Genomic DNA, 16,698 nt, shown 5'->3' on the forward strand with positions numbered 1-16,698 from the left:
AGGGCCTTATAACCTTTATTATACTGTTCGAGGGCCTTATAACCTTTATTATACTGTTCGAGGGCCTTATAACCTTTATTATACTGTTCGAGGGCCTTATAACCTTTATTATACTGTTCGAGGGCCTTATAACCTTTATTATACTGTTCGAGGGCCTTATAACCTTTATTATACTGTTCGAGGGCCTTATAACCTTTTATTTATTTATTTATTTTTTTATTTATTTAGTAATTTTAGCATACATACAAAGGTACCAAAAAATACAGGTAAGAGCAGCATGCCAAAGCCACTTATATGCATAGCATTACGGGCTGGCTTAAAATTATCTTAAGATTAACTAAGCAATGATGAAATCAGTGATAAGACATTATTGTAAACAGATAACTATAAAGCACAAATGAGTATTACAAAGACAGGTCATATGGTTGCATGCATTGCTGTACATTCACTAGAATGGAGTATTCTGTTAGATTGGGTTTTAGGTTTAACATTTATGTGATATAATTGTGAGAAACATTTAAGATATACAATTTATAAGGTTCAGTTATTCAGTATTCATTTGGTTTTGAGTGAGTAAGTGATCTTTGAGAAGAGACTTGAATTTATAAACAGGTAGTGTTTCTTTTATATTTACAGGTAATGAATTCCAGATTTTAGGGCCTTTTATGTGCATTGAGTTTTTGCATAGCGTGAGATGGACACGAGGAACATCAAAGAGCGATCTGTGCCTTGTGTTATGGTCATGTGTTCTGTTGAGGTTGGCAAGGAGATGTTTGAAGGGAGGGTTAATATCAGAGTTAAGTGTTCTATGTATGTAATAAGTGCAATAATAAGTATGGATGTTTTGTATGGTGAGTAGGTTAAGTGTTTTGAATATTGGTGGAGTGTGCTGCCTGTAGTGAGAATTTGTTATCATTCTAACTGCAGCCTTTTGTTGGGTAATTAGTGGTCTGAGATGGTTAATTGTTGTTGAGTCCCATGCACAAATTCCATAGGTGAGATAGGGGTAAATAAGAGAGTGATATAGGGCCAGGAGGGCTGACTGTGGAGCATAGTATCGTATCTTCGATAGAGAGATTTAAAAGCTCGTGTGAGTGTGAGTTTTCATCAGAGCTGCCTCCTGGTGTTATTTCTGCAACAATATTATTTGCTATATTCCTCCATTTTAGGTGCCTTAAGTTGAAATCCCCCAGGAGCAAGATGTTGGGTGCAGGAGCTGGAAGATTTTCCAGACAGTGGTCAATTTTTAACAGCTGTTCCTGGAATTGCTGGGATGTTGCATCCGGAGGCTTATAGACTACCACAATGACTAGGTTTTGGTTCTCGACCTTTACTGCTAAAACTTCCACTACGTCATTTGAGGCATTAAGCAGTTCTGTGCAAACAATAGTAGTTTACCTGGAGTTTACCTGGAGTTTACCTGGAGAGAGTTTCGGGGGTCAACGCCCCCGCGGCCCGGTCTGTGACCAGGCCTCCTGGTGGATCAGCGCCTGATCAACCAGGCTGTTGCTGCTGGCTGCACGCAAACCAACGTACGAGCCACAGCCCGGCTGATCCGGAACTGACTTTAGGTGCTTGTCCAGTGCCAGCTTGAAGACTGCCAGGGGTCTGTTGGTAATCCCCCTTATGTGTGCTGGGAGGCAGTTGAACAGTCTCGGGCCCCTGACACTTATTGTATGGTCTCTTAACGTGCTAGTGACACCCCTGCTTTTCATTGGGGGGATGGTGCATCGTCTGCCAAGTCTTTTGCTTTCGTAGTGAGTGATTTTCGTGTGCAAGTTCGGTACTAGTCCCTCTAGGATTTTCCAGGTGTATATAATCATGTATCTCTCCCTCCTTCGTTCCAGGGAATACAGGTTTAGAAACCTCAAGCGCTCCCAGTAATTGAGGTGTTTTATCTCCGTTATGCGCGCCGTGAAAGTTCTCTGTACATTTTCTAGGTCGGCAATTTCACCTGCCTTGAAAGGTGCTGTTAGAGTGCAGCAATATTCCAGCCTAGATAGAACAAGTGACCTGAAGAGTGTCATCATGGGCTTGGCCTCCCTAGTTTTGAAGGTTCTCATTATCCATCCTGTCATTTTTCTAGCAGATGCGATTGATACAATGTTATGGTCCTTGAAGGTGAGATCCTCCGACATAATCACTCCCAGGTCTTTGACGTTGGTGTTTCGCTCTATTTTGTGGCCAGAATTTGTTTTGTACTCTGATGAAGATTTAATTTCCTCATGTTTACCATATCTGAGTAATTGAAATTTCTCATCGTTGAACTTCATATTGTTTTCTGCAGCCCACTGAAAGATTTGGTTGATGTCCGCCTGGAGCCTTGCAGTGTCTGCAATGGAAGACACTGTCATGCAGATTCGGGTGTCATCTGCAAAGGAAGACACGGTGCTGTGGCTGACATCCTTGTCTATGTCGGATATGAGGATGAGGAACAAGATGGGAGCTAGTACTGTGCCTTGTGGAACAGAGCTTTTCACCGTAGCTGCCTCGGACTTTACTCTGTTGACGACTACTCTCTGTGTTCTGTTAGTGAGGAAATTATAGATCCATCGACCGACTTTTCCTGTTATTCCTTTAGCGCGCATTTTGTGCGCTATTACGCCATGGTCACACTTGTCGAAGGCTTTTGCAAAGTCTGTATATATTACATCTGCATTCTTTTTGTCTTCTAGTGCATTTAGGACCTTGTCGTAGTGATCCAGTAGTTGAGACAGACAGGAGCGACCTGTTCTAAACCCATGTTGCCCTGGGTTGTGTAACTGATGGGTTTCTAGATGGGTGGTGATCTTGCTTCTTGGGACCCTTTCAAAGATTTTTATGATATGGGATGTTAGTGCTATTGGTCTGTAGTTCTTTGCTGTTGCTTTACTGCCCCCTTTGTGGAGTGGGGCTATGTCTGTTGTTTTTAGTAACTGAGGGACGACCCCCGTGTCCATGCTCCCTCTCCATAGGATGGAAAAGGCTCGTGATAGGGGCTTCTTGCAGTTCTTGATGAACACAGAGTTCCATGAGTCTGGCCCTGGGGCAGAGTGCATGGGCATGTCATTTATCGCCTGTTCGAAGTCATTTGGCGTCAGGATAACATCGGATAGGCTTGTGTTAATCAAATTTTGTGACTCTCTCATAAAAAATTCATTTTGATCTTCGACTCTCAGTCTTGGAAATTTTCTTATAAATTTGTTGTATATGTGTATGAAATTTGAGTCTATTATCAAGGTGGATTCCTAAGAATTTTCCCTCTGTTAGCTTTGTGATAGGTGATCCGTTTATCATTATGTTAAGAGGGACATCTGTAGCTCTGTTACCAAACTGAATGAAGTAGGTTTTGTCAATGTTTAGTGTAAGTTTGTTAGTCCTCATCCAGGTAGATATTTTCTGTAATTCGGTATTTACAGTATTGGCTAGCGTGACTGGGCTCGGGTGAGAGAAGACGTATGTAGTGTCATCTGCAAATAGTGTGGGTTTGAGTAATTGCGAAGCATTTGGTAGGTCATTTATGTATAGGGGAAAGAGAAGAGGGCCAAGGACACTTCCCTGTGGGACACCAACTGTAATTGGTTGTGCGGAAGAGCTTGCCCCATTTGCGTATACATATTGGCTTCTGTTGCTGAGATATGACTTGAGGTAGTTGAGGGAGTGCCCTCTTATACCTTAGTGTGACAATTTTACGTGGAGCAAGTCATGGTCAACTGTATCAAAAGCTTTACGTAAGTCAATGAAGATCCCCAGTGGGACTTCTTTTTTCTCTATTGCAGTGTATATATGTTCTAGCATGTGTATTTATTTATTTATTTATTATAAATTTGAGCACACATACAGAGGTACAAAAAAATACAGATAAGAGCAGCATGCCAAAGCCACTTATACTATGCATAGCATTACGGGCTGGCTTAAAATTAACTTAAGATTAACTGAGCAATGATGAATTCAGTGATAAAACATTAATGTAAACAGATTACTATAAAGCACAAGTGAGTATTACAAAGACAGGTCATATGGTTGCATTCAGTCATATGAAGGATTCTGTTAGGTAGTGTATTTAAAAAATAATAAAGTTAGATTCGGTTTTAGGTTTAACATTTATGTGATATAATTGTGAGAAACATTTAAGATATACAATTTATAAGGTTCAGTTATTCAGTATTTATTTGGTTTTGGGTGAGTAAGTGATCTTTGAGTAGAGACTTGAATTTATAAACAGGTAGTGTTTCTTTTATATTTACAGGTAATGAATTCCAGATTTTAGGGCCTTTTATGTGCATTGAGTTTTTGCATAGTGTGAGATGAACACGAGGAACATCAAAGAGTGATCTGTGCCTTGTGTTATGGTCATGTGTTCTGTTGAGGTTGGCAAGGAGATGTTTGAGGGGAGGGTTAATATCAGAGTTAAGTGTTCTATGTATGTAATAGGTGCAGTAATAAGTATGGATGTTTTGTATGGTGAGTAGGTTTAGTGTATTGAATATTGGTGGAGTGTGCTGCCTGAAGTGAGAATTTGTTATCATTCTAACTGCAGCCTTTTGTTGGGTAATTAGTGGTCTGAGATGGTTAATTGTTGTTGAGCCCCATGCACAAATTCCGTAGGTGAGATAGGGGTAAATAAGAGAGTGATATAGGGCCAGGAGGGCTGACTGTGGAACATAGTACCGTATCTTCGATAGTATGCCTACAGTCTTGGAAATTTTCTTAGAAATTTGTTGTATATGTGTATGAAATTTGAGTCTATTATCAAGGTGGATTCCTAAGAATTTTCCCTCTGTTAGCTTTGTGATAGGTGATCCGTTTATCATTATGTTAAGAGGGACATCTGAAGCTCTGTTACCAAACTGAATGAAGTAGGTTTTGTCAATGTTTAGTGTAAGTTTGTTAGTCCTCATCCAGGTAGATATTTTCTGTAATTCGGTATTTACAGTATTGGCTAGTGTGACTGGGCTCGGGTGAGAGAAGACGTATGTAGTGTCATCTGCAAATAGTGTGGGTTTGAGTAATTGCGAAGCATTTGGAAGGTCATTTATGTATAGGAGAAAGAGAAGAGGGCCAAGGACACTTCCCTGTGGGACACCAACTGTAATTGGTTGCGCAGAAGAGTTTGCCCCATTTGCGTACACATATTGGCTTCTGTTGCTGAGGTATGACTTGAGGTAGTTGAGGGAGTGCCCTCTTATACCATAGTGTGACAATTTTACGTGGAGCAAGTCATGGTCAACTGTATCAAAAGCTTTACGTAAGTCAATGAAGATCCCCAGTGGGACTTCTTTTTTCTCTATTGCAGTGTATATATGTTCTAGCATGTGTATAATAGCATCATTAGTATTTTTATTAGGCCTGAATCCAAATTGGCAGGGGTTGAGTATGTTTTGGGAGATAAGGTAGGAGTAGATTCGTTTATGAATTAATTTTTCGAAGATTTTTGAGAGAGGGTGTAAGTTGGATATTGGCCTATAGTTATTCAACTCTGTTTGGTCTCCTCCTTTGTGGATCGGGGTGACCCTTGCTATTTTGAGTACTGTAGGGAAGGTGGAGGATTCGATGGATTTGTTAAAGAGTGTTGCAATGATTGGAGATAGCACTTGTGACACTTTTTTGTATATAAAGGGTGGTAAGGTACTTAAATCTCCTGCCTTGTTTTTTAGTGCATTGATAATAAGGGAGACTTCGTATGGGTTAGTCGGAGCTAGGAACAGTGTGTTCGGGTAGTTGCCGGTGAGGTAGTCATTTGGTGGGGTATCTGAGCTTGGGATTTTATTGGCAAGGTTTTGTCCTATAGTGGAGAAGAAATCGTTGAGTCTGTTTGCTGTTTCTGTTGGTGGGAGTTGGGGTTCATCTGATTTTGCTAATTTTATATCGCTATTGCGTGATATCTTTTTTGTTCCCGGGATTTGAACCCGCGGTCAGAGAATCTCAAAACTCCAGACCGTCGCGTTAGCCACTGACTCTCTGACCGCGGGTTCAAATCCCGCCTGTGGTATGGTTTGTTTGCAGTCGTGTCATTACGATTTCGTGAGTCTTTATTATACTGTTCGAGGGCCTTTTAACCCTTATTATATGGCTCGAGGGCCTTATAACCCTTATTATACAGCTCAAGGGCCTTATAACCCTTATTATATGGCTCGAGGGCCTTATAACCCTTATTATACAGCTCAAGAGCCTTATAACCCTTATGGCTCAAGGGCCTGATAGCCCTTATTATACATTTATTATTATAATCAAAGGAAAGCACTAAGCCCGTAGGATTATACAGCGCCTGGGGGGATGTGGAAGGTATTCAGGCTTAATTCGGGAACTGGAGCACAGATCCAATTCCCTAAATCAAGAGCCCCTCACCAACATCAAGGAACCTTCCATGAGGGGCCCTTATACAGCTTGAGGGCCTTATAACCTTTAGGGCCTTGTAACTCTTATTATACAGCTCGAGGGCTTTATAACTCTTATTATACAGCTCGAGGGCCTTATAACTCTTATTATACAGCTCGAGGGCCTTATAACTCTTATTATACAGCTCGAGGGCCTTATAACTCTTATTATACAGCTCGAGGGCCTTATAACTCTTATTATACAGCTCGAGGGCCTTATAACTCTTATTATACAGCTCGAGGGCCTTATAACTCTTATTATACAGCTCGAGGGCCTTATAACTCTTATTATACAGCTCGAGGGCCTTATAACTCTTATTATACAGCTCGAGGGCCTTATAACTCTTATTATACAGCTCGAGGGCCTTATAACTCTTATTATACAGCTCGAGGGCCTTATAACTCTTATTATACGGCTCGAGGGCCTTATAACTCTTATTATACAGCTCGAGGGCCTTATAACCTTTATTATACGGCTCGAGGGTCTTATAAACCTTTTTATTGTTGTTGTTGTGTTTAAATTACTAGACTTCCTTGTGTTTGCATTACAAGGTCAGAGAAGAATTATGTTCACTCTGTAAAGTGTAGATAATGTTTACTGACAAGGATGATGCAAGATACTCGTGTCAGGATCATGTACACTGTGAAGTGTATATCTCATTGTATATCTACACTGTGAGGTGTTTATCACAGTGTATATATACACTGTGAGGTGGCTGCCTCATTGTATATACACCAGGAACTGTGTGTCTCTCAGCATATATATATATATATATATATATATATATATATATATATATATATATATATATATATATACCATGGAAGGCATCTATTTCTCTGTATGTATGCATATATACTGAGAGGTATATATATCACAGTATATCAGTATATATACAGTAAACGTGTATTTTACTCCATATTTTACGAATTATTGTAACCACGGCTGGTGGTATACAGGTGACATGCAACCATAATGACCATCATGTAGTAGATAGACTACAAATCAGCAAACCAAGCCAGTAACATCAGTAACAGTGACTCTGGTGTAGCAGATAGATTATTAACCCAGCCAGTAACAGTGACCCTGGTGTAGTAGATAATTAACCCAGCCAGTAACAGTGACCCTGGTGTAGTAGATAGATTATTAGCCTAGCAGACCAAGCCAGTAACACCAGTAACAGTGACCCTGGTGCATTATTAACCCAGCAGACCAAGGCAGTAACAGTGACCCTGGTACATTAAAAAGGCAGCAGACCAAGCCAGTAACAGTGACTCTGGTACATTATAAAGCCAGCAGACCAAGCCAGTAACAGTGACCCTGGTACATTATAAAGTCAGGAGACCAAGCCAGTAACATCAGTAACAGTGACCCTAGTACATCATAAAGCCAGCAGACCAAGCCAGTAACAGTGACCCTGGTGCATTATAATGCCAGCAGACCAAGCCAGTAACAGTGACCCTGGTACATCATAAAGCCAGCAGACGAAGCCAGTAACAGTGACCCTGGTGCATTATAAAGCCAGCAGACCAAGGCAGTAACAGTGACCCTGGTACATTATAAAGCCACCAGACCAAGGCAGAAACAGTGACCCTGGTACATTATAAAGCCAGCAGACCAAGGCAGTAACAGTGACCCTGGTACATTATAAAGCCAGCAGACCAAGCCAGTAACAGTGACCCTGTTACATCATAAAGCCAGCAGACCAAGCCAGTAACAGTGACCCTGGTACATTATAAAGGCAGCAGACCAAGGCAGCAACAGTGACCCTGGTGCATTATAAAGCCAGCAGACCAAGGCAGTAACAGTGACCCTGATACATTATAAAGCCAGCAGACCAAGCCAGTAACAGTGACCCTGGTACATCATAAAGCCAGCAGACCAAGCCAGTAACAGTGACCCTGGTGCATTATAAAGCCAGCAGACCAAGGCAGTAACAGTGACCCTGGTACATTATAAAGCCACCAGACAAAGGCAGAAACAGTGACCCTGGTACATTGTAAAGCCAGCAGACCAAGGCAGTAACAGTGACCCTGGTACATTATAAAGCCAGCAGACCAAGCCAGTAACAGTGACCCTGTTACATCATAAAGCCAGCAGACCAAGCCAGTAACAGTGACCCTGGTACATTATAAAGGCAGCAGACCAAGGCAGCAACAGTGACCCAGGTGCATTATAAAGCCAGCAGACCAAGGCAGTAACAGTGACCCTGATACATTATAAAGCCAGCAGACCAAGCCAGTAATAGTGACCCTGGTACATCATAAAACCAGCAGACCAAGCCAGTAACAGTGACCCTGGTGCATTATAAAGCCAGCAGACCAAGCCAGTAACAGTGACCCTGGTACATCATAAAGCCAGCAGACCAAGGCAGTAACAGTGACCCTGGTACATTATAAAGCCAGCAGACCAAGCCAGTAACAGTGACACTGGTACATTATAAAGCCAGCAGACCAAGGCAGTAACAGTGACCCTGGTACATTATAAAGCCAGTAGATCAAGCCAGTAACATTGACCCTGGTACGTTATAAAGCCAGCAGACCAAGGCAGTGACAGTGACCCTGGTACATTATAAAGCCAACAGACCAAGCCAGTAACAGTGACCCTGGTGCATTATGAAGCCAGCAGACCAAGCCAGTAACAGTGACCCTGGTACATTATAAAGGCAGCAGACCAAGGCAGTAACAGTGACCCTGGTGCAATATAAAGCCAGCAGACCAAGGCAGTAACAGTGACCCTGGTACATTATAAAGCCAGCAGACCAAGCCAGTACCAGTGACCCTGGTACATCATAAAGCCAGCAGACCAAGGCAGTAACAGTGACCCTGGTGCATTATAAAGCCAGCAGACCAAGCCAGTAACAGTGACCCTGGTACATCATAAAGCCAGCAGACCAAGGCAGTAACAGTGACCCTAGTACATTATAAAGCCAGCAGACCAAGCCAGTAACAGTGACCCTGGTTCATTATAAAGCCAACAGACCAAGGCAGTAACAGTGACCCTGGTACATTATAAAGCCAGCAGACCAAGCCAGTAACAGTGACCCTGGTGCATTATAAAGCCAGCAGACAAAGCCAGTAACAGTGACCCTGGTACATTATAAAGCCAGCAGACCAAGCCAGTAACAGTGACCCTGGTACGTTATAAAGCCAGAAGACCAAGGCAGTAACAGTGACCCTGGTACATTATAAAGCCAGCAGACCAAGCCAGTAACAATGACCCTGGTGCATTATAAAGCCAGCAGACCAAGCCAGTAACAGTGACCCTGGTACATTATAAAGGCAACAGACCAAGCCAGTAACAGTGACCCTGGTGCATTATAAAGCCAGCAGACCAAGGCAGTAACAGTGACCCTGGTACATTATAAAGCCAGCAGACCAAGGCAGTAACAGTGACCCTAGTACATTATAAATGCAGCAGACCAAGCCAGTAACAGTGACCCTGGTACATTATAAAGCCAGCAGACCAAGGCAGTAACAGTGACCCTGGTACATTATAAAGCCAGCAGACCAAGCCAGTAACAGTGACCCTGGTACATTATAAAGGCAACAGACCAAGCCAGTAACAGTGACCCTGGTACATTATAAAGGCAACAGACCAAGCCAGTAACAGTGACCCTGGTGCATTATAAAGCCAGCCGACCAAGCCAGTAACAGTGACCCTGGTACATTATAAAGGCAACAGACCAAGGCAGTAACAGTGACCCTGGTACATTATAAAGGCAACAGACCAAGGCAGTAACAGTGACCCTGGTACATTATAAAGGCAACAGACCAAGGCAGTAACAGTGACCCTGGTACATTATAAAGGCAACAGACCAAGGCAGTAACAGTGACCCTGGTACATTATAAAGGCAACAGACCAAGGCAGTAACAGTGACCCTGGTACATTATAAAGGCAACAGACCAAGGCAGTAACAGTGACCCTGGTACATTATAAAGGCAACAGACCAAGGCAGTAACAGTGACCCTGGTACATTATAAAGGCAACAGACCAAGGCAGTAACAGTGACCCTGGTACATTATAAAGGCAATAGACCAAGGCAGTAACAGTGACCCTGGTACATTATAAAGGCAACAGACCAAGCCAGTAACAGTGACCCTGGTACATTATAAAGGCAATAGACCAAGGCAGTAACAGTGACCCTGGTACATTATAAAGGCAATAGACCAAGCCAGTAACAGTGACCCTGGTACATTATAAAGGCAACAGACCAAGGCAGTAACAGTGACCCTGGTACATTATAAAGGCAATAGACCAAGCCAGTAACAGTGACCCTGGTACATTATAAAGGCAACAGACCAAGCCAGTAACAGTGACCCTGGTACATTATAAATGCAACAGACCAAGGCAGTAACAGTGACCCTGGTACATTATAAAGGCAACAGACCAAGGCAGTAACAGTGACCCTGGTACATTATAAAGGCAACAGACCAAGGCAGTAACAGTGACCCTGGTACATTATAAAGGCAACAGACCAAGGCAGTAACAGTGACCCTGGTACATTATAAAGGCAACAGACCAAGGCAGTAACAGTGACCCTGGTACATTATAAAGGCAATAGACCAAGCCAGTAACAGTGACCCTGGTACATTATAAAGGCAATAGACCAAGCCAGTAACAGTGACCCTGGTACATTATAAAGGCAACAGACCAAGCCAGTAACAGTGACCCTGGTACATTATAAATGCAACAGACCAAGGCAGTAACAGTGACCCTGGTACATTATAAAGGCAACAGACCAAGGCAGTAACAGTGACCCTGGTACATTATAAAGGCAACAGACCAAGCCAGTAACAGTGACCCTGGTACATTATAAATGCAACAGACCAAGGCAGTAACAGTGACCCTGGTACATTATAAAGGCAACAGACCAAGGCAGTAACAGTGACCCTGGTACATTATAAATGCAACAGACCAAGGCAGTAACAGTGACCCTGGTACATTATAAAGGCAACAGACCAAGGCAGTAACAGTGACCCTGGTACATTATAAAGGCAACAGACCAAGCCAGTAACAGTGACCCTGGTACATTATAAATGCAACAGACCAAGGCAGTAACAGTGACCCTGGTACATTATAAAGGCAACAGACCAAGGCAGTAACAGTGACCCTGGTACATTATAAAGGCAACAGACCAAGGCAGTAACAGTGACCCTGGTACATTATAAAGGCAACAGACCAAGGCAGTAACAGTGACCCTGGTACATTATAAAGGCAACAGACCAAGGCAGTAACAGTGACCCTGGTACATTATAAAGGCAACAGACCAAGGCAGTAACAGTGACCCTGGTACATTATAAAGGCAACAGACCAAGGCAGTAACAGTGACCCTGGTACATTATAAAGGCAACAGACCAAGGCAGTAACAGTGACCCTGGTACATTATAAAGGCAACAGACCAAGGCAGTAACAGTGACCCTGGTACATTATAAATGCAACAGACCAAGGCAGTAACAGTGACCCTGGTACATTATAAAGGCAACAGACCAAGGCAGTAACAGTGACCCTGGTACATTATAAAGGCAACAGACCAAGGCAGTAACAGTGACCCTGGTACATTATAAAGGCAACAGACCAAGGCAGTAACAGTGACCCTGGTACATTATAAAGGCAACAGACCAAGGCAGTAACAGTGACCCTGGTACATTATAAAGGCAACAGACCAAGGCAGTAACAGTGACCCTGGTATATTATAAAGGCAACAGACCAAGGCAGGAAGATCAGTGTTACTCTGACCTTCAACATGGATGTACGCATCTCACTGCTCGTGTTGTTGCTGCTTAACTCGCTCCAGGCTCAAGGTCGTACTTATTTTGTCTCTTTTCTAATTATTTTAATACGCAAATTCATGATTTATTTTCTCAGAATGACTGGTAATATATCATTCTTTAAAATTTGTGAGTGAGTTGTCTGAACTCACCAACTATTCATAAAATTAGCAAATGTTTGCTTATTCTTACGTATTTCTAGGTTTTGTTAGATAATTCTGTGAGGAGATTAATGGGCTTTTTCAGTCTAATAGTGAATATTTGCTGGAGAGAGTGGAGAAGCAATTTTGAGGTGGTCAGTCCCCCAGGATTGATAGGTGATCAGTCCCTCAGGCTTGATAGAAGGTGGTCAGTCCCCCAGGATTGGTAGGTGATCAGTCCCTCAGGCTTGATAGAAGGTGATCAGTCCCTCAGGCTTGATAGAAGGTGATCAGTCCCTCAGGCTTGATAGAAGGTGGTCAGTCCCCCAGGATTGGTAGGTGATCAGTCCCTCAGGCTTGATAGAAGGTGATCAGTCCCTCAGGCTTGATAGAAGGTGATCAGTCCCTCAGGCTTGATAGAAGGTGATCAGTCCCTCAGGCGTGATAGAAGGTGATCAGTCCCCCAGGATTGATAGGTGATCAGTCCCTCAGGCTTGATAGAAGGTGATCAGTCCCTCAGGCTTGATAGAGGGTGATCAGTCCCCCAGTATTGATAGGTGATCAGTCCCTCAGGCTTGATAGAAGGTGGTCAGTCCCTCAGGCTTGATAGAAGGTGATCAGTCCCTCAGGCTTGATAGAAGGTGATCAGTCCCTCAGGATTGATAGGTGATCAGTCCCTCAGGCTTGATAGAAGGTGCTCAGTCCCTCAGGCTTGATAGAGGGTGTTCAGTCCCCCAGGATTGATAGGTGATCAGTCCCTCAGGCTTGATAGAAGGTGATCAGTCCCTCAGGCTTGATAGAAGGTGATCAGTCCCTCAGGCTTGATAGAAGGTGATCAGTCCCTCAGGCTTGATAGAAGGTGATCAGTCCCCCAGGATTGATAGGTGATCAGTCCCTCAGGCTTGATAGAAGGTGATCAGTCCCTCAGGCTTGATAGAGGGTGATCAGTCCCCCAGGATTGATAGGTGATCAGTCCCTCAGGCTTGATAGAAGGTGGTCAGTCCCTCAGGCTTGATTGAAGGTGATCAGTCCCTCAGGCTTGATAGAAGGTGATCAGTCCCTCAGGCTTGATAGAAGGTGATCAGTCCCTCAGGCTTGATAGAAGGTGATCAGTCCCCCAGGATTGATAGGTGATCAGTCCCTCAGGCTTGATAGAAGGTGGTCAGTCCCTCAGGCTTGATTGAAGGTGATCAGTCCCTCAGGCTTGATAGAAGGTGATCAGTCCCTCAGGCTTGATAGAAGGTGATCAGTCCCTCAGGCTTGATAGAAGGTGATCAGTCCCCCAGGATTGATAGGTGATCAGTCCCTCAGGCTTGATAGAAGGTGGTCAGTCCCCCAGGATTGATAGGTGATCAGTCCCTCAGGCTTGATAGAAGGTGGTCAGTCCCCCAGGATTGATAGGTGATCAGTCCCTTAGTCTTGACCCGAGGAAATGGATTATAGAGATCATAGTGAGGCTTTGTCAGAACTGATTGGTATGTACTCACCTATTTGTACTCACCTATGTGGTTGCAGGGGTAGAGTCATAGCTCCTGGCCCCGCCTCTTCACTGATCGCTACTCCACTACGTTACTTTCCAGACTGTTCCACGGCCTGACAACTCTATGACTGAAGAAATACTTCCTAACATCCCTTTGACTCATTTGAGTCTTCAACTTTCAATTGTGGCCCCTTGTTTCTGTGTCCCATCTCTGGAACATCCTGTCTTTGTCCACCTTGTCAATTCTTCGCAGTATTTTATATGTCGTTGCCATGTCTCCCCTGACCCTCCTGTCCTCTAGTGTCGTCAGACCGATATTCCTAAACTTTTCTTCGTGTGTGTGAATATATGTATGTACTCACCTATTTGTGGTTGCAAGGGTCGATTCACAGCTCCACACTCCACACTCTTCAGGTCACTTGTTCTATCTAGGCTGGAATATTGCTGCACACTAACAGCACCTTTCAAGGCAGGTGAAATTACTGACCTAGAATATGTACAGAGAACTTTCACGGCGCGCATAACGGAGATAAAACACCTCAATTACTGGGAGCGCTTGAGGTTCCTAAACCTGTATTCCCTGGAACGTAGGCGGGAGATATACATGATTATATACACCTGGAAAATCCTAGAGGGACTAGTACCGAACTTGTACACGAAAATCACTCACAACGAAAGCAAAAGACTTGGCAGACGATGCACCATCCCCCCAATGAAAAGCAGGGGTGTCACTGGCACGTTAAGAGACAACACAATAAGTGTCAGGGGCCCGAGACTGTTCAACTGCCTCCCAGCATACATAAGGGGGATTACCAATAGACCCCTGGCAGTCTTCAAGCAGGCACTGGACAAGCACCTAAAGTCGGTACATGACCAGCCGAGTTGTGGCTCGTACGTTGGATTGCGTGCAACCAGCAGTAACAGCCTGGTTGATCAGGCTCTGATCCACCAGGAGGCCTGGTCACAGACCGGGCCGCGGGGGCGTTGACCCCCGGAATTCTCTCCAGGTAAACTCCAGTTCCTGGCCCCGCCTCTTCACTGGTGTGTGTGTGTGTGTACTCACCTTATTGTGGTTGCAGGGGTTGATTCATAGCTCCTGGCCCCTTCTCTTCACTGGTGCTCAGTTCACCTATTTGTAGTTGCAGGGGTCAAGTCATAGCTCCTGGTCCTACTATCATGTATTTCAAGCCTCTTATGGCCTTGTCATACCTAGTCTTGAAGCCTAGCATTGTATCCTAAATTCCACGACCTTCACCTCGACATTCCTTCATTTTTTCAGGTGACAAGAACTGTGTACCACGGAACTACGGGTCTGACAGTGTGGTATGTGTGTGTGACGCCCACTACTGTGACCTTCCTGGACCAGTGACCTTACCTGACCCAGGTCACTACACCGTTGTGACCTCCTCCAGAGAGGGCCACAGGTTCCTCACAGAGACTCATGAGTTACAAGACTCACCTGACCAAGGTGAGTTGGAGTGTCCCTCGGTTCGACCCCCACCCCCCTAAAGAGGCGGTCCCTTGATGCTGGTGCAGGGTTCTTGATCCCTGGAAATGGAGCTCCCCTTCCCTTCCTCGGATATATGGCGATATGTAGGTTCTGATTTTAGCGTTTCCCAGGTTAATAATAATAATAATAATAATAATAATAATAATAATAATAATAATAATAATAATAATAATAATAATAATAACACAAGTGAACCTAACCTAACCTAACCTAACCTAACCTAACCTAACCTAACCTAACCTAACCTAACCTAACCTAACCTAACCTAACCTAACCTAACCTAACCTAACCTAACCTAACCTAACCTAACCTAACCTAACCTAACCTAACCTAACCTAACCTAACCTAACCTAACCTAACTTAACCTAACCTAACCTAACCTAACCTAACCTAACCTAACTTAACCTAACCTAACCTAACCTAACCTAACCTAACCTAACCTAACCTAACCTAACCTAACCTAACCTAACCTAACCTAACCTAACCTAACCTAACCTAACCTAACCTAACCTAACTTAACCTAACCTAACCTAACCTAACCTAACTTAACCTAACTCTGCCTAACCTGATCTAGTTGAGCCTTATTTATCCTGCTCTAACCTAACCTAGCCTGCTCGGAGTTAACCTAACTTAACCTTACCTAACCTAACCTACCCTAAGTTAACCTACCCTAACCTGTCTTATGTTAACCTAACTTAACCTTACCTAACCTAACCTACCCTAAGTTAACCTACCCTAACCTGTCTTATGTTAACCTAACTTAACCTGCCCTATGTTAACCTAACCTAACCTGCCCTATGTTAACCTAACCTAACCTGCCCTACATTGACCTAACTTAACCTTACCTAACCTAACCTATCCTAAGTTAATCTAACCTAACGTAACCTCCCCTAAGTTAACCTAACTTAACCAAACCTAACTGAACCTTACGTAGCCAACCCTAAGTTAACCTAACTTAACCTAACCGACCATTACCTAACCTGCCCAAAGTTAACTTAACCTAACCTAAATTTAAGAAAATAACATTCCTAGATATACAGGAAACATAATGAAATAACGATGATATAATCAGTCCCTCAGCCTGGAGAAGAGTTCAACTCCATGGTCTGGGGGACTGATCACCTCGAATACTGTTTCTTCAAGGTTGAGGGACTGATTCCATCATCTTCATTTCATTACTACACCTGCTGCCTCTACATTTGATTGAAGAAGCCTACTGTGTAGGCGAAACATTTTAACAGTAAAGATACCCAACTGTTGCACATGTGTCTTAAGAGGCACCTAAGTCCCCAGTCTTCTAATAACATGTTCATTTTTCCACTATAATCTACCTCGTCCATAATTACTATCGTATTTACTGTGTCTCGTAAGTGAAGTCCAGGATCTTTCCTCAATTCACGGTATAACTTAAATAATCTTTGAGTAGAATTGTGTTGCAAA

At 43.4% G+C, this 16,698-nt stretch overlaps 1 protein-coding gene across 1 annotated transcript in view; it reads left to right on the plus strand.

Moving 5' to 3' along the window:
- Positions 1–12,029: 12,029 nt before the first annotated feature.
- Positions 12,030–16,698, plus strand: part of LOC128703213 (lysosomal acid glucosylceramidase-like) — a 30,924-nt gene continuing 26,255 nt past the window's right edge. Inside the window, exons 1-2 of the mRNA XM_053797810.2 lie at positions 12,030–12,161; positions 15,028–15,216. Coding sequence (XP_053653785.2) covers positions 12,104–12,161; positions 15,028–15,216 — 247 coding nt within the window. The 5' untranslated portion in view covers positions 12,030–12,103. The remainder of the gene's footprint in view (positions 12,162–15,027; positions 15,217–16,698) is intronic.

This window comes from Cherax quadricarinatus, chromosome 85 (assembly GCF_038502225.1).
Source record: "Cherax quadricarinatus isolate ZL_2023a chromosome 85, ASM3850222v1, whole genome shotgun sequence".
NCBI lineage: Eukaryota > Metazoa > Arthropoda > Malacostraca > Decapoda > Parastacidae > Cherax > Cherax quadricarinatus.